Source organism: Perna viridis, chromosome 2 (assembly GCF_037379345.1).
Source record: "Perna viridis isolate PV_CMFRI_1.1 ecotype Kerala chromosome 2, ASM3737934v1, whole genome shotgun sequence".
Taxonomy (NCBI): Eukaryota; Metazoa; Mollusca; class Bivalvia; order Mytilida; family Mytilidae; genus Perna; species Perna viridis.
Window position 1 is genome coordinate 630,386 of NC_142446.1, and position 23,951 is coordinate 654,336.

At 33.1% G+C, this 23,951-nt stretch overlaps 1 protein-coding gene across 2 annotated transcripts in view; it reads right to left on the reverse strand.

Moving 5' to 3' along the window:
- LOC148623230 (cathepsin L-like) overlaps positions 1 to 23,951 on the reverse strand; it is a 51,422-nt gene that overhangs the window by 18,146 nt on the left and 9,325 nt on the right. For both annotated transcript variants that reach the window (XM_088564903.1, XM_088564904.1), the window contains exons 6-10: positions 18,251 to 18,362; positions 16,837 to 16,950; positions 12,763 to 12,911; positions 10,459 to 10,555; positions 3,135 to 3,215 (exon numbers count right to left, since the gene is read on the reverse strand). In XM_088564903.1, the coding sequence (XP_088421029.1) occupies positions 3,135 to 3,215; positions 10,459 to 10,555; positions 12,763 to 12,911; positions 16,837 to 16,950; positions 18,251 to 18,362 (553 nt within the window). The remainder of the gene's footprint in view (positions 1 to 3,134; positions 3,216 to 10,458; positions 10,556 to 12,762; positions 12,912 to 16,836; positions 16,951 to 18,250; positions 18,363 to 23,951) is intronic.

Here is a 23,951-nt window from a genome sequence, read left to right on the forward strand (position 1 = left end):
TGCCAATGAAGACCCATGTAATATTTTGATATTCTGAAGCATTTTTGTCTATTTTATTGGTATTCTTGAATAATTTAATTTCAGAAGTAACACGGTTTCTGATTGGATAAAAAATTTCGGTTATCATCTCAGACCAAATTTTGTAATGACTGTGATGTCATTAAACTTTTTTAATGATTTATTTGTTGAATTTTGGTACTTAAATTAAAATGCGCCAGTGTAGACCCACCAAATATTTAAGGAATGACTGTTATATTTTATCAGTCTATTTGTAATAACCGCAATGCCTGTGGTGCACTTTAAAATAACCTGCTATGCAGGTAATATAGTGTGCACCATGTGATTGAGGTTATTTTTCATAGACGGAAAAAATATAACAGTCATTCTTTAAATATTTGGTGGGTCTACACAGGCGCAGGTATTACAAATTTGAAAAAATTATCAATTTTGTACTAAAATTTAGTTCCTTTTAGCAAAAATTTTGAGTTTTCTACTACATTTGACTTGTCATTACTCAATGAGAATTAACTAAAAAAAATTGATATGGTACTGTTGTTGTTGTACTTCATTATCTGATATGGTACTGTTGTTGTTTCATTATCTGATATGGTACTGTTGTACTTCATTATCTGATATGGTACTGCTGTTGTTGTACTTCATTATCTCATATGTTACTGTTGTTGTTTCATTATCTGATATGGTACTGTTGTTGTACTTTATTATCTGATATGGTACTGTTGTTGTACTTCATTATCTGGTATCGTACTGTTGTTGTACTTCATTATCTGATATGGTGCTGTTGTTGTTGTACTTCATTATCTGATATGGTGCTGTTGTTGTATTTCATCATCTGAATTGGTTCTGTTGTTGTACTTCATTATCTGATATGGTGTTGTTGTTGTACTTTATTATCTGATATGGTGCTGTTGTTGTACTTCATTATCTGATATGGTGTTGTTGTTGTACTTTATTATCTGATATGGTGCTGTTGTTGTACTTCATTATCTGATATGGTGTTGTTGTTGTACTTTATTATCTGATATGGTACTGTTGTTGTACTTCATTATCTGATATGGTGTTGTTGTTGTACTTCATTATCTGATATGGTGCTGTTGTTGTACTTCATTATCTGATATGGTACTGTTGTTGTACTTCATTATCTGATATGGTGTTGTTGTTGTACTTCATTATCTGATATGGTGCTGTTGTTGTATTTCATCATCTGAATTGGTTCTGTTGTTGTACCTCATTATCTGATATGGTGCTGTTGTTGTTGAATTTCATTATCTGATATGGTGTTGTTGTTGTACTTTATTATCTGCTATGGTGCTGTTGTTGTACTTCATTATCTGATATGGTGTTGTTGTTGTACTTTATTATCTGATATGGTGCTGTTGTTGTACTTCATTATCTGATATGGTGTTGTTGTTGTACTTTATTATCTGATATGGTGCTGTTGTTGTACTTCATTATCTGATATGGTGTTGTTGTTGTACTTTATTATCTGATATGGTACTGTTGTTGTACTTCATTATCTGATATGGTGTTGTTGTTGTACTTCATTATCTGATATGGTGCTGTTGTTGTACTTCATTATCTGATATGGTACTGTTGTTGTACTTCATTATCTGATATGGTGTTGTTGTTGTACTTCATTATCTGATATGGTGCTGTTGTTGTATTTCATCATCTGAATTGGTTCTGTTGTTGTACTTCATTATCTGATATGGTGCTGTTGTTGTTGAATTTCATTATCTGATATGGTACTGTTGTTGTACTTCATTATCTGAAATGGTGCTGTTGTTGTACTTCATTATCTGATATGGTTCTGTTGTTGTACTTCATTATCTGATATGGTGCTGTTGTTGTACTTCATTATCTGATATGGTGTTGTTGTTGTACTTTATTATCTGATATGGTGCTGTTGTTGTACTTCATTATCTGATATGGTGTTGTTGTTGTACTTTATTATCTGATATGGTGCTGTTGTTGTACTTCATTATCTGATATGGTGTTGTTGTTGTACTTCATTATCTGATATGGTGTTGTTGTTGAATTTCATTATCTGATAGTGTTCTGTTATTGTTGTACTTCAAACTTATAATGTTTTGTTGTTTCCTTGTAGGGATCCAAAAACACTCATATGTGTACAAAGTCTTTTCAGTAAAGTATTTTCAAGTTGAGCTTTAAATTGTATAAATTCTTTGTTTTTTTCTGCTGAAACAGGGACATAGTGCCTAGTACAGCAGGTATGGCTAGCCCTGTAACAGTAATTTTCCTTGATACTGCATCCTGAACCTAAAATTTTTATCAAATTTTTTTTTTAAAAAGGTATTTTACGACTGCCCCCAGAACTCCATGGCAAGGTGTCCTCCTTGCCATACCAATCCAGTTTTGAATGCTACACCTCTGTACAAGCAATGTTTTTTGTATGTACATGTAATATACAAATGGCCGATTGTTTACACTGGCAACATCAACATGGTTTTGGTCAAATGAAAGATGTTTGTAAATATGGTAACAGCTCATTTTCACTGAATTCAAATGCCAGAAAAAAGAAAAGGCTATCAAATCTGCAAAAGAATGTGTATTTTTTCTCTTTTTTTTCTACTCCAGTTCAGTGATATTATGCACATGGTCTGAAGGAATAAAAATGACTGGCACTAACAAAAAATTTCTTCTGAAGACAGACAAAACAACAGAAATTGACTGGCCAAATTTCCAGAACCTTGCTGTAATAACTTTATTTTCTAATTGGATGGTTTGGTATGTGTTGCTTTAACAAAACTTTTCTTGCTTCATTAAAAAGTTCATCAAATTCTATTACATATACAAGCTAAATGAATATGTCAACTACATGCAAAGCCATTAAGCAGAATTAAGAATTAATTATCTCTCTTAATTAGGAAGCATTCAACAAAAATCATCTTTTGCATGCACATCTGAATATGATGTCAAACCTTCATAGAAAAAGTTCAAATTCATTGACCGACTTGAGTTTATCAAGCCCATGGACTTACAGAAAGAAAGACCGACACCGATAGACAAACATATATCATAATTTCTACATAACCCAAAACTTTGTGTGCAAGGGTATAATAATGTATTGGTTAATAATATCATTGGATAGATACCTAATCTTTCTATTTCTTTGTAAGCATTGGATGGTAATCCTCCTTCACATCCTTGGTCCAGTTTATCACAGTCCACTAGTTCTGAAATAAACAGAGGTCCTTAATAATAGCGTCAGAATTATTCACCTGGTTCAAATAAAAACAAATAAAATCTTACCAAGGGAAGATAAACAATAAAAGGACACCAATATCTTACTGATCAAATAGAATGCAAGAAATAATGTAATGTATTGAAATAAAATTCATCAGTTATATAATATATATTTAACATGTTTCCCCGAAGCAAATTTAGTGTATAATTGTTACGTATTTGTCCTCCAAAAGTTCCAAGTCAGTAGCAAATAACTGAAACATATTTGTTGAATGAACTTATAAATGGAATTAGACATCTTCTTGAAATTAAATATCTGCAACCTTAAACAAGCAATATACACAAAAAAAACGCACAAAACCATGCTGTACATAGGTGGTGTGTTTTACAGAAAAATGACTGCAGAGATTAAATCATTACATTTTTATCATTTTATACAGGAAATTATTTCCTGAGACACAATTTCTCAAGTTTTGCCATGTTAAGCCCAATATTAACAAGACCAAATAACAGCAATAAGCAGGATGTCTAGGTAAGCTTTTAATGTTATTAAGTAAAGGAATGAAACATTGGGTCTAGGTAAGCCTATAATGTTACTATGTAAAGGAATGGAACATTGGGTCTAGGTAAGCCTATAATGTTACTACGTAAAGGAATGGAACATTGGGTCTAGGTAAGCCTATAATGTTACTACGTAAAGGAATGGAACATTGGGTCTAGGTAAGCCTATAATGTTACTAAGTCAAGGAATGAAACATTTGGTCAAAGTAAAAATTACAAAGTTACCAAGTGAAGTTATCACATCAGCTCTTGGTGCAACTAGAAATGCTGTGAGCAAGCTCACAAAGGGAATACCCCTGCTTCAAATAGACTAAAATGTAAAACCTTTAATTTAAATTTATCTCTCTTTGGAGTCATCCAACAGTAATTATATTCCTTCATGCACATCTAATTATAATACTCAACCTTCCTATAAAATTTCATCAAAATCCCTCGAGTGGAGGAGTTGCACTTACAAGGAATATGGACAGGTGGACAGACAGCACGACGAATGGCACGACATTTGGACAGACAAACAGACAGACCGGGTATTCCTATATACCCCCCAAACTTTGTTTGCTGGGGTTTAGTTACAGAGATAGCAAATAAGGGTACATGTAAAATTACAATGGCTACTAAATAAAGGCATAGGTAAGCTAACAATGGAAAAAAGAATGGAAATGAACAAACCAAATGCACCAGTGTATCACCTTAATCCAAAATAGTAAATACCTTCAGGACCACAAAAAGAGTATAGCCCCGAAAGGCCCAGACAACAAAAGGAAATAGAATGTAAATAAAATATATACTAGTTCTAGGTAGGTTTAAAAGGGTATCAAGTAAATGAATGAGACATAAATGAGACACTTAATCTGGGTTAATCTTACAAGGTTACCAAGATTCAGTGAAAATCAATGGAATGTAATCCAGGGACAAAGACCAAACATGGAAAACAGACATACACAACAAATAACATAAAATAACTAAAATCATACATACAAAGTAACAAAAGCAAATGAGCAACTCGGACTCCACTTGAAACTGGAAGCATGGACCAGGTGCACCTGTAGGGTAAGTGTCCTCAGCTTTTCAAGAAACACCCACCAAGTTGCTTATAAAGGTCAAGTATAGGGTAGACGAAAGAGGAAAGGAAAACTATAACACATTGAACAAATCAGTTTTCATGGTGCAGATGGATACACCGTAGCGATCCACAAGTTCATGATGACCAAGTAAAGAACTTAGACATTTGGTATAAGTAAGCTTGCAAGACTACCAAGTTAAGTTATAAGACATCTGGTCAAGGTAAGCTTCAACCAAGTAGCAAGTTAAGCTGTGAAGACCTATTATTGATTGAATGTAGGATGAAAATTCAACAGCAACATTTATTGGGAAACAGGCTAATTAATATCATTTAAACTCTTCACTAACTAATCACCAGTACATACAACTAGTACGTCTATTGTTTGTAAAACAATTAAAAAGTCCCTTGAAAGCTTTCTCCTTGTTAAGTACATACCTTTTGTTTGATATGTAACAAGCTACCATTCTACAACAATTTCTTTTTTGCACTTGACCTTGTTAAATACAACTGTCATGGTTTTCATCATAATTTTTGTTATGTCCACTTGATGACATTTCATTTGATATGCAACAACCCTACTTCCTATTAACTTTAAAATTTTGCACTTATTAACCCCTCCCCGTGCAGGTCCGGGTGTCAAACGAATAGGCCTGCAGCAGCGCTAAGCTTGTCGTAAAAGGCGACTAAATAGGGCTCAGAACCCTATCAGGGGGCTAGGGCGCTCTGCCCACAAAGCAACTGGGTTGTGTGTCCCAGGTGGTGGAATGGGGTACCCCTGGTGTGTTACATGCTGGGGTTGTCAGGCTATAATACGGAAAACCTGACCGCTAACCATAGTGGTGCACCGTGTTGGGAAAGATGCCATGTTCCTTGCACGTTGAAAAACCCTACTGTGGTCTTCTCCCGGAGTAGGAACCATAGGGCTCCGCCACAGGAGGCTAAATTGACCGACCCTACCCACCTCCCCCTATTTCCAGTGGCAATCAAAATTCGTTGACCCCATTGTCCTTGTGTCCCATCCCATTTTTCATTTCATCATCATTTCATGTTCATTTTATCATCCACTTCATGTTCATCGCCTGAATATAGCTGAAATATTTCTGCTCGGGCGTTAAACCCCAACAAACAAGTAACTTATTAACCCCAATCAGATTTATTTTTGGTAAAACGAAATTCAAATTTGTGATGTGCACTTTATGATCTTTCATTTGATATGCAGCAACCTAACCATATAAAATTTTCTAGTTTTTGCACTCATTGACCTCAACCAATCCATTTTTGGGGACAAAACATCAATATTTCAGATGTACACTTAAGCCAGCACTCCACAGAATTGTAGAACTGCCTAATTTTGGTCTTGTAATCTGATGCTTTGTAACATTTATCACTTTAAAAAATTGTCAAGCATCTGTAAATCTATATATCTAGAAATAGCTCAAGCCAAGGCCTTCAGGGTGCAGTGCAAATGTTCTGGAAAAAAATTACCCACAGCAAATAGGGTTACCATAAAGACCATGCAAAAATATGTGAAAATTTGCAAAAAAGTTCATAAAATCAGTTTTAAAAATATCTTAAATTTTTATTTCATGCCCTGAAACTGTCCGAACTTTTTCCTTCAAAAACCCCTTCTTCATTGTAATCCACTTATTAAATTTAGCATGGTAAAAAATTGACTTATGTTCACTATCACAATGAAGTCAAATGTCATTGAAAGAGTAATCAAGGGAACCAAGGTTATAGCGGTAATCAAAAGAATGTAATCCAGGGACAAAGACCAGACATGGAAAACAGACATACACAACAAAGAACATAAAGTAACTAAAATCATACATACAAAGTAACAAAAGTAAATGAGCAACTCGGACTCCACTAAAAACTGGAAGCATGGACCAGGAGCACCGGTAGGGTAAGCGTCCTCTGCTTTTCTAGAAACACCCACCAAGTTGCTTATAAAGGTCAAGTATAGGGTAGACGAAAGAGGAAAGGAAAACTATAACACGTTGAACAAATCAGTTTTCATGGTGCAGATGGATACACCGTAGCGATCCACAAGTTCATGATGACCAAGTAAAGAACTTAGACATTTGGTATAAGTAAGCTTGCAAGACTGGTTTCCATTAATGTCATTTTTCATCCCTAGCCAAAAGTGTGAAACTAAACTAAACTGTGGAGTGCTGGCTTAAGACCTTTCAATTGTTACAAGACAACCTTAACTTCAAAGAACTTTTAATATTAATACATAATGACCCAATCCTTCAAATATGTATGAAATATTGGGGGTTGAAACTTTGATTTTTAAAATGTGCTTATTTAGACCTTCAAAATGTAGAGCTTATCTAGAGTGTCATTTCATATGCTGCAAGTATGCACTTATCTCTTATCATTTGCTTAATATCAAAGCCTGAAGTTTGCAATGAGAGAGCTTTTTAGCACTCTGTGACCTTTGGTGCTAATACAGATCACATGGGTCAAGGATCATTAGTGAAGGTCCCATGTCTCTACGACTTCCAATTCTCAAAATACAAGTTTTCAAAACTCAAGTATGATATTTTCAGGGATATAACTCCTGTAATGTGTGATAACAAATTACATGTTTCTGTTTATTTATAAAGTTATGTGCCCTTGTACATGTAACAGTTTTCAGATTGATCCTATCTATAATGGTATTCAAGATATAAGCAATTAATAGAAATTGTTTCGAAGGGGCATAACTTAACAAAGATGATGAAATCCTTAGCAGGGTCATCTGCTTATAGTACATGATGACTAAGTATGATCATGATATCCTTTAAAATGAAGAGGGGGACTATGTTGAAAAAACACCAATAAAGGGGAGATAACTTTTATAATGGACGATGAAATCCTTCAATGGGTCATCCTGTATAAGTTCTTAATATGGTCTATCGATAGTCCAAATTTGGTAATATCTTGAAAAATGACGAAACACAGCCAAGTTCAAGTAAATGTTGGAAGGAAAAAAACATAGATAAAACCATTAGGTGGGAAAGACCTTAATTACCAACTCTAAAGATTATTCTTTGGCACCAAATATGGACAGGTAATGAAGAAAGACAAATCACCCTGAATTTTCAACTTAGTACTTTGAGAAACCAGATGAGCATATAATTTTTGGAGACAAACCTAATGAACTGAATGTAATGAGACACGCTATTGATAAGACCAGTCTGCCCATGTCTGAATCAGACCATCTGTCAAAAGATAAGACACACGGTCTTACAGTAATGTCCTACATCTGGTACAGATTGTCAAATGTCAAGTAGTGGTATTTTAAAGGTCTATATAAATTTTAGCTACATTTGTTCTTCTATCAAAATAATTATTTTCTATTTATTGTACCAGCTCAGTGCTTGGAGACAATGAAGAAACTAGAAGAAATATGTTGATAGGTCACAGATGCCCCCACCATCTAAAAAAAAACTCAAAGAAACACCTGGCTTAAAGATTGCAAAACAATCGTACTGAAACTTCACATCAAAGCTTTCCAATGAATTTTCAATTTGAATTTCAAATTAATTCCAATGAAGGATTACTAAGCTTTTAGCAAAAAAAAATATTAAGATATCTTAAAAAGCAACAAAAAACTTTATAGAAAATAGAGCTGCTGTAACCTATCAAGGTAAATCTGCAAACCAAATTTCAAATTGTTCCCATGAAAGGTTCCTTAGATTTTGATTTTTGTGACAAGAATTACAAAAACCCTAAAAACAACAAAAAAGTTCTGGTAAACAAGAGGATGCTGGACAGAGCCAAAATGCACAAGGTAAAATTCCTTGTGAAAGAATTGATGGAAAACAGACAAGGTAAAATCTTTAGCAGAAAAATTGATGGAAAAATATAAAATTTATAGCAGAAGACAAGAAAAAAAATTTAGTAGAAGAATTGATAGGAAGAACAGACAAGGTTAATTTTTTAGCAGAAGAATTGATTGGAAAACAGACAAGATAAAATTTTTAGCAGAGAAATTTATGGAAAAACAGATAAGGTAAATTTTTTAGCAGAATAATTGATAGGAAGAATGGACAAGGTAAATTTTTAGCAGAAGAATTGATAAGAAAATTAGACAAAGTAAAATTTTTAGCAGACTTAATTGGAAAACAGACAAGATAAAATTTTTAGCAGAAGAATTGATGGAAAAAAAGACAAGGTAAAAATTTTACAGAAGAATTGATAGGAAGAACACACAAGGTAATTTTTTTTTGCAGAATTGATTTGAAAACAGACAAGATAAGGCAAAATTGTTTGTGTAAGATTAATAAACGAATATACAAAGTTAATGCAGTGTAGCACTATATTACAAGTAGGGTAACACAAGTTCACTTCATTACAAACATTTAGCAACTTAATGAAAATATGAGTCAGAAACATCAATTTAAATTGAACAATACAACCCATTTATGAGTGTGTAGAAACAAGTTCTTTGACTATTACAGTCCTTCTAATGTACCCTACTATGTCAGTTAGTATTATCCATTAAACCCTTGTGATTATAACCTGTAAATATTACCTATTATACCCTTGTAATGATATTCTGTCAGAATTACCCATCATACTCTTTCTTGTAACAATATTCTGTTAGAATTACCCATTATATCTTTGTAATTCTATTCTGTAAGTATTACCCATTATACCCTAGTGATTTTATTCTGTCATTATTTCCCCTAAAAGCCTTGCGATTCTATTCTGTCAGAATTACCTATTATACCCTTGTAATGATATTCTGTCAGAATTACCAATCATACTCTTTCTTGTAACAATATTCTGTTAGAATTACCCATTGTATCTTTGTAATTCTATTCTGTAAGTATTACCCATTATACCCTAGTGATTTATTTCTGTCATTATTTCCCGTAAAAGCCTTGCAATTCTATTCTGTCAGAATTACCTATTATACCCTTGTGATTATATTCTGTAAGTATTACCCATTATGTCCTTGTGATTCTATTCTGTATTACTCATAAAACCCTTGTGATTCTATTCTGTCAGAATTACCCACTATACCCTTGTGATTATATTCTGTAAGTATTACCTGTTATATCCTTGTGATTTTATTCTGTAAATATAACCCATTATACCCTTGTGATTATATTTTGTCATTATTGCCCGTAAAACCCTTGCAATTCTATTCTGTCAGAATTACCCATCATACTCTTGTAATGATATTCTGTCAGAATTACCCATTATACCCTTGTGATTCTATTCTGTCAGTATTACCCTTTAAACCCTTCTGATTATATTCTGTAAGTATTACCCTTTAAACCCTTCTGATTATATTATATTCAGTTAGTATTACCCTTTATACCCTTGTAATTATATTCTGTCAGTATTACCAATTATACCCTTGTGATTTTATTCTGTCATTATTGCTTGTAAAACCCTTGTGATTCTATTCTGTCAGTATTACCCCCATTAAACCCTTGTGATTATATTCTGTCAGTATTGCTTGTTAATACCCTTCTGATTATATTCTGTAAGTATTACCCATTTAACCCTTGTGATTATATTGTCAGTTTAATCTGGTAAAACCCTCATGATTATATTCTGCTTGTATTACCCATTAAACCCTTGTGATTAAATTCAATCCTATATACCTTGTTCTGACAGAGACATCAGTGACTTCTTTTTTATTGCCCACTGTCCCTCAATGTTGCCTGTTGTGGAAAATGCCCAACAAGATCCACAACTTCCCTGTTAATAAAAAAAATGGAAAGAAGAAGTTCATTCAATGCCTTAGCAATAGTAATTCAAGCTTGATACAGCTTGGAATTTGATTGAAATGAAATATTTGATACAAAATATAATATAAAAAATTGTGAGCAAAATTCACTTGATGATACCTCCCACTTCCCTACACAGTAACCAGATAGAATACCTGAAGTGATTTAAGCTTTCAGATGGAAAAACAAAATAAAATGTGCACAGCAGTATCATGTAAACAAGAATCTAAGAAAGTTTCAGCAAAATAGAATTCAGGAGTTTCAGTGGAGTTGAGGATAAGGACCCTTGGTTGACAAAATGACAAAGTCCATGTTTTACAAGAGGAAACCTCAAAAAGACCTTCAAATTGGAAATCAAAGTAGGAGGTGCAAAATGGCATAATGCAATAAAGAATCTGTGAAAGTTTCATCAAATTCCATTCAGTGGTGTAGGAGGACTAAGGGATAAAATATCGGTACACCTCTGTGAAACAGACGGACTGACAAACACCCCTCTCGATATATACCTTACAGTGGGGGTGGGGGGGTATAATAAACAAGAAATTTTGCATTGTGTCATACATGTAAAGTGCTTGAATCTCTTTTTATCAATGGTTGTGTAGCTAAAGCTACATGTATTTTCAACTTGTCCCAGAATTTGTGAAACTTTCTGGGTTTTTTTAAATTTAAATATTAATAGTTAACAGTAAAAGGAATAGAATTGAATAATGTCCCATTACAAAAAAAATTTATTTAAGCAGAAATTTATAAAAATATGTATAAAGGGAGCTCACATCAATTGAAATGAACAATTCACCAAAGTTTCACGAAAATTGGTGGCAGCAATTCTGAGTTATTGTGTGAACAATGGACTGACAGATGGAGGGACATACACCATTATGCCATAATATGTCCTGTTTAAAAAAACATTTTAAATAATAATGATGTTACATCTTACTATCAAACTAATTAGGCCTAAAATAAAACATTATTTGTATCCTAAAACCTAACATTGAGACTCATAACACAGTGTTATCCCTAGAAAATTCAAATAGCATACTGGTAAACTAGATAATTTAGATAGCACCTTTCCATTACAAATTAAATAAAGAGCTGCCCTTTAAGAGCATGATACGCCTGTTGTCCTTTTAACTTATTCTTATGCTTTAATTGAATTCATATGATCAACTAGAAATACTGTGAGCCCTGCCAAATACCCCCACCCCCCAAAAAAAATTAAATAAAAATTGCACACAAAATTTGGTACCATCAAGGCTACTTCAAGTTTAACTAAGTTTGTTGTCTTGATTTTTCACCCATACATTTCTATCTTGTTCAAAACACACTTTTCTGACAAGGTTACCAAGTACCTGTTATATTTATTAGTCGATCATCATAACAAAGGGTCTGTTCTCAATGATTTTTCAACGAATAAATTTCCTTGGCCGTTTCTGCCTTATTTAAGTATAAAAATTCATTACATGGAAACGAAAAATTTGAAATTTATCAAAATTGAAAGGGAGCTGAGATCAATAGATCACCAAAGTTTCCTAAATGTAGGTAAAAGTGTTTATAAGTTATTGTCCGAAAATGTGAAAATCCCCTTTTTTTAAGAAAAAAAATTCATAACACAGAAATGAAATATCTGAAATTTATTAAAATCGAAAGGGACCTTACGTCAATAAATATGAACATTTCACCAAATTTTCATTAAAGTTGGTGAAAGTGTTTTTGAGTTATTGTCCGAAAGCTCGAAAATACTCCTTTTTTTAAGTAAAAAATTCATAACACAGAAACTAAAAATTAGAAATTCATGAAATCATAAGGGAGCTTATGTCAATAGATATGAACAATTCACGAAAGTTTCATAAAAGTTGAAGAATGTGTTTTTGAGTTATTGTCTGAAGTGTTCACGACGGACGGATGGACAATGGTATACCATAATACGTCCCTCCCATCTTAGATAGGCGAATAAAAATTATATGTGCATTATCTACAGGAAAATCAGTTCATCACATCAAATCAAAATATCATTACACTACCATGATGCAAAAAGGCCCTTGGGAAAACACTGTAACATTCTATTGCCAAAGAATTATTTAATTCCTTTCTGATGTTTTGACAAGCATTGTTTCCACTTTTATCGCCCTTGGTTGGGAAACAAACACTGCAAAAGTTTTGGCCTTATGTTTGTTATACCTGGTTCTTCACTTCAGTTACAGCATTGTGGTCTCTCCAATCAAATGATTCTGGGATAGTTCTGTGTTGTGTGAAAGCTTTCTTCATATTCTTGTTTTTGTTCTCAATGGAGCTCCATTTCTTTCCAACAAATCTCTTAAATTCTTTCTCTATATCAAAAGTACTAATCATGGATTTATAATTATAATATAATTAACCCCCAATAATAATAGAGCAAACATACAATCACTATACATCCCACAAGTAGGGGGTATAATAAATAAAGTAGGTAAAATATAAGTAACACTCCTGTGTAATGTTAAATTGATAATATGAGTAAAGCCACAACCAAGCATCGCAACTTAACACCACACTGAGCACAGACATTTTTCTTGTGTTGTACAGTCATTGAAAAATATAATGCTTCACAGGGAACAGATTGATATGACTGCAGAGATTGAACAATGAACAGTTGGGGGAAGTATGAACACACCATATCAACTAGAAAAAGCTTTGAATTTTGATTAGGATTTGATTTTTGACTTAGGATAAGAATCAGACCAAAATCAAAGTGGTCATTTTTTGGTCTTTTATTCCTAATTGGTTCTAGTCAAAACCTCCAAAAACAATCCAAACCTTCCTCTGAGGGCATTGCACATTGTGGCACAGTTTGAAAACCATCCATTCCCTTTCATTTAAGTTACCATCCAGAAATCTGAAAAAAATCTTGTTTCTGGCCCCTGTGTGGCTCCTAATTCTTATTTGGCAAGAGTCACAACCCAAAAAATCAATCCAAGTCTCCCTTTCATGGTATGGCCCCTCATAGTAAAATTTACCCGTATATGAGATCCATGCACTTTTACTTTAAATTATTGTCCAAACATAAAGAAAATACTGGCTTCTGGACACTTTTTGGCCTCTAAATCAAAGAAGGTTCAAGTCATAATTTTAAAGTGATTCAATGGTTGTATGCCACTTTGTCATACAATGTCAGATAGATCCATTCACTAGGAGTCAAGATTTTTTTTTCTGGGCATCAGTTAAGTGTTTTTTTCTGCCCCTCCCCCACCTCTTTGGCCCCTAATCTCTAAAATGTTGCAAGTTTTAACACAAAAATCATTCCCAGCCTGACTATTGTAATATAAAATATTGTGATCAATACCATAGACATTCCTATGCTTTTACTAGAGTTACTGTAAACATATTAATTTTCAGGTTGCTCATTTTCGCAGATTCTATCAAGTGAACATATTTGTAGGTATCAATTTTCGCAGTTTCAAAAAATTATAAGCATTCCATAGTTTTAAACTCAATTTTTCAGGTACTATTTTTCATACTCTTCAGTCCACTGCCAAAATAATGAAAATAAGTACACAGTGAAAATTAATACTTTTACAGTACATGTATATAGTTAAAATCTATGAAATGCTTACTTTTACCCCCTTTTTGGCCCCTAATTCTAAAATCCTTGGAAGTATAAGCCCAAAAATCAAAACCAACCTTCCTTTTGTAGTTTTGAACCTTGTTATAAAATTTTACAACGATCAACTGGCCAAAAACCAAGTGTCTACAGACAACACAGATAAATACAGTGCCATACCACTATACAACTGGATCTTGTTTGCGGCTGTAAATTGCTGAAAGGGGCAAGATAAGACAGGTCAAAGATCTGTCCATTTAAAAAAAAATAATTCATAGCACCAGAACTAGTTATTGAAAATAATTCTTGTTGATTTTTTCTTTGTCTATGAACTGCATATTTCAATTTTGATTTAAAGGCTACTTTCATTTTGAATTCACTTCCCTGACCCATTTCTGCCGGCCTATCTTATACCATGTTCCAGTCGTGTTAAGTCTTATCTTTGGACTTGTACACAATGCTCAGTATAGTAACTAAACACATATAAAATGCTAGACTAATATATACGATGGATTGTAGTTGGCAGATATTTCAAGCATTATGATGTTTTGTAGTAGATACCTCTAAAAATTGACTGTTACCATGTTTTGACATCAGTCAACATACAATCCCAGGAGACATTTCATTGTACTTTGACATATTAGTATATGACAACTACAATTGTTTATGCCCTGTGCCAACAGCATTGCTTTAACTACAATGGAGTTCAACACTAGTGGTGAACATTATTACTAGACCACATTAGGTTACAGATCTTGCTCTAGTGACTACAATTTGATTTTTATAGCGGGGGCTAGGATCAAATGGAAGGATTTAAATTTTCATGAAGTAAAAGTCAGGATAGGCCATGAGAAAAAATAATCAAAGTGCTGTTAGCACTGGGGGTTTTTAATTCTTGTGAAAATTGTAGCATGAACAAACTTTAGAAGATTACATGATGTAAAAAATAACTACAATCATACACTTTTATTTCCAATTTGATTTAGAACTGTTATTGCTAATTTGTATAAACAGAATGTCAATCAATACTACTGATTTCTGACATAAACATTTAACTGTAATCAATAGTTAAACAGTATCCAACTTCACACACATTTATAAATTTTGTTCCATTTAACCTTTTTCTCAATTTTTTAAACTTGTCCAAAAGTTAATTTGCAATCGCATTTCCACAGAGTATTATCCTAAACTGTAATTATACTCCAAGGTAACTAACTTCTGCGTAAGAAAATAAATCTCCTTGATCAATATAAGATTTTCAAATCTAGATACTTTTCATCAGTTTGAATTTTCCCGTCAAATTTACTTGGTTAAAATATTTGCTCTTCACTTCCTGGTTATTAACCATAAAATATTGATGATAGGATGGAGAATTTGACTGATAATTGTATTAAATGGAACATGCATAAGGATGTTAAATGCTTCTTGACACATTACTGCAAGAACTTCACTCCCTACATGCTAATTTATTACTAAACATCCAAAAAAAGGAGTCCCTTCAAATCTTCAGTTCAATTTGGAACACCAGATCTTAATTTTATTTTCACAAATAATAGAATATCATTGAGTTGAATAACTGCCAGAAACATAATTAAATGTTATAAAAATTGAATGATATAAAAGGAACATTTGGATAGAGACCTGTAATCAAAGAGATAAGAAACTTATTTTATTAGTCAGTTTATCAATCAAATTATCACATGGTGGAAAATGAGATTAACTGACTTTTCCATTATTCATTAAACTACTTTTTCTCCTTTTGTAGAAATGATCTGAAATAAATTTTAGCAGACCCTCAGAAGAAGTAAAAATGGGGGGGATTTAAATTTTCACAATACTTTAAGTTTTGATCATTTCAAGTCAAGTTGTAATTGTTGATTAAATAAGTACGAGATCTCGCATGTTAATGTGAGATGTCAGTTAGTTGCAAAAAACAGTAGGGAAGTTTCAGGCATGAACCGGAGACATATGGAATTTTATAAATCAGAAACCCCAAAAGTCAGGATCTATTATACCCTTAATCTTTTCTGTTTATATTAAAAAAATAATGCAGGACCTACATTTTCTCAGAATAAAAAGGCAGGATAGATAATTTGATCCTAGCCTCCCCCCATAAAAAATCAATTTGTTGGTCCCTTAGCACTACAAACATTCAAGATTCTACACTAAAGGTTAGCATCACAACAAGACCACACTAGGACAGAGATCCTATACTAGTGGTTAGCATTACAACCACTCAATACTAAGGTAGAGGCCTACATTTATGATTAGCATCACAACCACTCAATACTAAGGTAGAGGCCTACACTAGTGGTTAGCATCACAACCAGACCACACTAGGACAGAGATCCTACACAAGTGGTTAGCATCACATTCAGACCATGCTCTGGTAGAAATCCTACACTACTGTTAAGCATAGCAATCAGACCACACTAGGGCTGAAATCCTACACTAATGGTTACCAACACAACCAGATCACGTAGGACAGATACCCTACCCTAGTGGTTAGCATTACACTAAGACCATCCTAGATTAGAGATTCTACACCTAGTGGTGAGTATAACAACCAAACGACACTAGGGCAGAGATCCTACCCTAGATGTAAGCATTACAATCAGACCACACTAGGTTAGATAATCTTCACTAGTGGTGAACCTGACGACTAGACTTATTACCTGTAAGATCAGCAAACTTTGTAGCACCATAAACAGCCGTACCCTTCTCTGTTTGCTGAAGTTTATATGCCATTCTCATGTTGTCACAGAAAATACTGTATCTCTTGTCTTCCTCTAAAATGTAATTACTTCAATCAGTTATCACTTAATACTTTAGGTAGCAGACTTTAAGACTGAAGGCTCAATGTAGTGCTGTTGAAAAGTGACAAATCCTTACTCCGTCAATTAACCCTTGGTCACTGTGGAGAGCTACAGAGAAGTAACACATACTTACTCCATCAGTTAGCCCTTGAACAAGATTTTCTTGAAGGTAAGTGTCTGGTCACTGTGGAGAGCCATTGGATAGTGAAACTCAATACACACACTTACTCCATCAATAACCTTTGGACAAAGTGTTCTGCTAGGGCAAGTGTCTGGTCACTTATACATCACTAAACCATTGGACAGGGGGTTCTGGTAGGATGTCTGGTCACTATGGAGAGCTGTTGAATAGTCACACACAATAACTTCATCAACTAACTTTTTGGACCAGATGTTCTGTTAGGGTAAGTGTCTCGTCACTGCGCAGAGCTGTAGGGAAGTAACTTATTCTTACTTCATCAATAAACCCTTGCACAAGGTGTTCTTGTAGGGTCAGTTTCTGGACACTGTGCAGAGCTAAGGCCAAGTGACACACTTACTCCATCACTTGGACCAGGTGTACTGTTAGGGTATGTGTGTTGGGTGGTGAAACAAACTTACTCCATCAATTATCACTTGGACCAGTAGGGTAAGTTTCTGGACACTGTGCAGAGCTGTAGTGAAATGACACAAACTTACTCATCAATAAACCATTGGACAAGGTGTTCTGGTAGGGTAAGTGTCTTTACTGTGCAGCGCTGTAGTGAAGTGACACAAACTTACTCCATCAATTATCACTTGGACCAGGTGATATGGTAAGGTAAGTTTCTGAACACAATGCAGAGCTGTAGTGAAGTGACACAAACTTACTCCATCAATTATCACTTGGACCAGGTGATATGGTAAGGTAAGTTTCTGAACACAATGCAGAGCTGTAGTGAAGTGACACAAACTTATTCCATCAATTATTACTTGGACCATGTGATCTGGTAGGGTAAGTTTCTGGACACTGTGTTAAGCTGTAGTGCAGATACTCAAACTTACTCCATCAATTATCACTTGGACCAGGTGTTCAGTAGGGTGAATGCCTTAGGTACAAAGATGCTAAATGTAGCACATGGCTTTCATATTTTTTTTTCAATGAGAAAGTGTAAAGAGAAATACACATATTTCTATGATGATTTCACAATAAAAACTTCATAGATTTTTTTTAATTTCCTCACAGAACAAAATGATTAAAACCAAAGCAAGATTTCTTTTATCTTTGTGATACAAGAATAATATCTTCAAGTACCTTTAGAAGAACTGTAAAATTTCATGTGTTTCACTTGGAAATCTTTGAACATTCCACGATGACACAAGTCGTGGCCATCATCACCAAAAACAGTATCTGGGTTGTTGATCACCTAAAATCGTAATAATCATACTTAAAATAGTTATTTCTGAATTGCCAGGATGTGTATATTAAACTGAGAATCTACTTTGATCTATGTCACTGCTATTTACACTTTTTAAAAGATTCATTTATAATTGACATAAAAATAACTTTTGAAAGAGAAAAAATCTGCAGAGTGAAAATGACCATTTTTCAGAAATGTGCTTTAAAGAATATTTGTTTTAAATTAAATAAACATCTTGTGGAAGAACAAATATCTCACTCTATGGTAGGTTGATATACAGTTTGTCTCATTAACAAAACAATAAACACTTTAACATCATGTAGTTATAAACTGACTGTTGATCCAGGAAAAATTTCTGATAACTTCAATAACAATTATTGATTTTTACAAGTCACTTTTGAAATATTTATAACATTTTGAGTTTTGAGAACACATCATTACTCAGTATTTTTATCATAACTTTTACATTACTAATTTGACAATTTTATAACCTTTCTTGAATAGTTTCTATTTCCTATTGTATAAATGTGTATATCACCCATAGAATTCATTGGTTTTAACGTACATAGAACCCTTTATTTGATTTTAACCTACACAGAACCCTTTATTTCAGTACATTTTAGAGGTTAAGTTATTTGTTTAGAAATACGACCAGTCCCTGATCTTACTAACTGATAAATATGACCAGTCTCTGATCTTACTGACTGATAATTTCAATTACTTTAAATAAATTAGCATTTAACTTTTCAAAATTGTTGTAAAGTTGTAGAATATGATAAATTTTGCTGTTTGATGCCCAAGGAGTTTCAAGAGCTAGGGCTGATGACTCACAGTAGTATTCTCAATAGAGAATTCTCAATCATTTGAGGGCATTTCAATTTAAAGACAGTTTGTTTGTTTGTTTCTTTCTTTCTTTGTTTGTTGGAGTTTAACGTCCGAGCAGCAACAATTTAAAGACAGAGATTTGAAATATGTAATATAAAGTTCTGGGTCAGCTGATTTTTCATCTACATTAAATTTGTGGACTTTGGATAATTTTCCACGATTTTAATATTATTTACTTTATTTACACTATGAAACTTTGCTAAATTAAATAATATCGCCTAGGTGTGAATCACTATAATTGTTTTTTTTTTTTTTTTTATCAAATTACAAATTACAAATATTTATTCGTCCAAACATATTTACAATAAATGGTTATGACACAATACACAAATCCAAACATACAGAAAATGACAGTTCTAATAAATAACCATATTGAAAATCTGGAGCGGAGGTACCTTATTAAAACTTTGTTTAACTGACAAGGCTAAACATATATTTTATGTATTCAATTAAGGCTTTTAAAATAATCATACAGTTACTGTTTAATATTAAAGATAAATTATTTTCTGTTATTGAAAAGAAACTTTTGTCTTTTGGTAGCGTCCCCTCTCAATTGCAAGAGACTGAGCACTAATCCTAGATTTACAAATTGTGGATCTGTCAGATTTAAATTTGCATACAATAATACAAGCAGGTTGCAATTTGATTTGTATACACTTTTATAAGAGCAGAGTTTATTATTTTGCCTTAAGCAGCTATATTTATTTGGAATAGCTTGATCAAGTATTCTTTGTTTTATATTTGATAGATGGCGTTTGATATCATGGGTATTTAATATGAGGAAGATAAATCCCAACTCCTTTATCCATTTCCTGATTGTTGAGATCTATTTGTCATTTTGGGCGATATTATTATATATCTTATTAACAAGTGTGTATTTTGAATCACATATGTGTTCCCAAAATTTGATTACTTGTATCATTACATTTGTATTTAAAGGGAGTCTATTGAATTCTGCAAGGCATGCAACATTTGTTGCTTTGCTGTGTAGTCCTAAAATGTCTTTGATAAACTTAATGTGTAAATGTTCAAATGGATCTGTATCTTTAAAGCTACAATTTCCCATACTTCACATCCATACATAATAATGGGGTTGATTAAAGTATCAAATAGTTTTTCCAAGAGGGAACAAGGATTATCCAATCCTATTGATTTCTTTATCTTAAACCATGCTTTACTACCTTTTTCCATTAGTAAGTTAATGGAGGTGTTTAAATTACCAGTATACTTTATTGTAATTCCTAAATAGCAGTATGATTTCACTGCTTCTAGGATATTTTTATCAAATGTAAAATAATTCAAGTATGATTTCCCATTTGAATTGAAAACTATAACTTTAGATTTTTGTTTACTGACTTCCAGATCCTGGAAGTACAGAATTTAAGCAAGATATCTAATGAATTTTTTAAGCCTTTATCAGAGCTAGATAACAATATAATGTAATCTGCATATAGGAGGGAGTTTATTGTTATGTCCCCAATCATGACAGTGTTTATTTACATTACACTGTACAGAAGAATATGGAGGAAAGAATTTTTTTCTATTTTCTAGGTAGTGGAGGTCAGAATATTTATTTCCAAATGTTTCCGAGCCAAGATATTTATTCATAAAAACTGTCAGCCCATCCCTCAGAATCATACTGATAGTTTTCAGAGTAGTAGAGTAGGAATGGAACTTACATTGTACATGCTGATGTCAATGAAAACAATGTGGCCATGATTTAACCACTGAAATGCTGGGTCAAATTCAACTCATAACAATATTTGTTTCTTTAGTTTGAAGTAGAGTAGTTGTTTTTGGAATCAACAGTTGCCCTATATGTGGTTGCCTTTCCTCTGTTGAAGTACCATGTATATACAGATCATAACAATTTTCTTGCTCGTTAAAAATTATAATATTTCAATCAAGTTGTTTTATGTATGTAAGGCAACATATAATTGTGATTTTTTTTTTCTCCCAAACATGTCTGGAGGTTTTTTTGTACCAAGTCATGATCAGGATAAGCCTAATCTTGAAAGAATTCACAACTCAGTAGAAGGATACAGACATTCTAATCTGATCATTGTAAGGGTACAAACTCTGTGTGATAGTAATTGATGGACAGTTGTAAACAGATGATGGTTTTTTCAGTTCGGGGAAACACTCATTTATGGAGCCAATCATCTGAAGAGGTCATTGTCATCAACAGGCTGGTAAAGAAGAGTGGTTGAAATTTGTAATTTGGCAAATCAGAATCCATGGTTTGAATGACTTTGAGAGCTTGTTCATTGATGTGAATGACTTTGAGAGCATGTAACATGGTGTGAATGACTTTTTAAGCTTGTACCATGATGTGAATGACTTTTTAAGCTTGTACCATGATGTGAATGACTTTGATAGATTGTACCATGATGTAAATAACTTTTAGAGCTTGTTGAATGATGCAAATATCTTTAAAAGCTTGTTCCATGATGTGAATGACTTTGAGAGCTTGTTCCTTGATGTGAATGACTTTGAGAGCTTGTTCCTTGATGTGAATGGCTTTGAGAGCTTACTCCTTGATGTGAATAACTTTGAGAGCTTGTTCCATGATGTCAATGCATTAAATGACTTACAATTAATAGTATACAATTGTTTCAACTAGAAAACAAAAGGCTCTCAGGAGCCTGAATCACTCACCTGGTTAAATTTTTGCCTTTCAAGGGCAAAATAACTCTTACATGGAGTTGTCTGACAACTTTGATCCCTGAAGACTCTTGTAGGCTTACAATAAGGATCATTTCAGCAATTAAAAGATATTGGCCAAACCTAACAGTTTTGGAGATATATGCAAAAAACTGCTGTCTGACTTCTATGTTCTATTTTTAGTAACAGTGGCCATGTTTTTCAACCAATCAAAAATCCAAACAGTCATTTTGTTAAGAATACCCTAAAAAAACATCCAAAAAGGGCAATTACTTCAACATAGGTCAACAGATTTTCACCAAAATTTAACCACAGAAAGATCTCATCATGTTCAACACTTTTACCCAAGTCAGAACTTGGTTAAATCTAACGGTTTTAGAGATGTATGCAAAAATCTACTGTCTGACCCCTATGTTCTATTTTTAATAACGACGGCCATGTTTTTTAACAGATCAAAAATTCAATTACTCATTTTGTGCAAGATACTTTAAGGAACGATCACCTTAAGTTTCATCCAAATCCATTCTGTAGTTTCAGAGGAAAAGACGTTTGAAGAAATTGTTAACGACAATGACGGATGCCAACTGATGGCAATAGCTCACATGGCCTACAGCTAGGGCTAGGTGAGCTAAAAACAATGGAACATAAAGGGCCATTTAGGCTTTGGGGTGAGAATCAAAACATTTTATATTGCACTGAAATTAAAATTTGACATCACAGCACTGACCACTATTTAATTGATCATTAATTATATCACTAAGCTTATTAAGTATTAAATATATGATCAACATACTTGATGTTGTTTATAAATACTCTGTTTGCTTCCAGTCCTAAATGAAGGATGGATGTCAATGCATTAACTAGTATTGTGACTCCCTAGTTGTACATGTTACGGGACTAAAAAACTTCTCAAAGTACGACATGATTTAAATAAATACAATTATTATTTTTGATACTGCTTTGACATGTTTGAAAGAAACAAAAAATTTGGGAAGGACTTAAAGCACACTTCACTCATATATTGATCAAATTACATGCCATCAGCAAGTACATATAAATGGGTTTCACACCAAATACACGTATCAGCATATAATCAACACAGTTAGTAAGAGATATCAGAAATCTGATTGAAAAAAACACAGGCTGTGATTTTCATAAGGAATTCAACAATAAAAACAAAATTTGGAAATCAGATCAAAAATAAAAAAGTCGATTTTTTTTTTGGTACAGCCTAATTTTTAACCTATTGAACTCCAAAATGGCTAAAGATAACCTTACCCTGAAAAAAAAAATTAAAACAGAATTTCAGAATGGACAGATCTACATCTGAATCATAATAAAAACTGGTTCAACAATAATTCAAATGATAACACCAATTTTCCTCTTTAACCCCCTTATTTCCAAAAGGGGTATGGCAAAAACTCCCTTCGCCATGTCCCTAAGAATAATGTGTTGAACAGTTGATATTTCAAAAAAATCGCAAAAGCTTTACCCAAATTATCTAAAATAAACTAAAGTTAATGTATGCTAAGTACAAATATGATATGAATATTATTATACAACCACTCAATTTTTTTTTGTGGTCGTATTAAAAATAAACAAAAGGCTCCCAGGAGCCTGAATCGCTCACCTTGTTAAATATTTGCCTTTCAAGGGCAGTAACTCTAACAAGGAGTTATCAGACAATTTTGACTTCATTTGATTCATTGGAGACATTTCATTAAGGATACCCTATAAAACAAAAATGTCAACTTTCATTGAATTTTGCAGAATAGTTTCTGAGAAGATTTTTTAAAGTAATAACATTGAGAACAGCAAAAAACGTTCAAAAAGGGCAATAACTCTAACATGGGTCAACAGATTTTCACCAAAATTTAACCACAGATAGATGCTCAATACTTTTACCTATGACAGAATTTGGTTAAACCTAACCGTTTTGGAGATATATGCAAAAATCTGCTGTCTGACTCCAATGTTCTATTTTTTGTAACAGCAGCCATGTTTTTTAACCAATCAAAAATCTAAACATTCATTTCGTTAAGGATA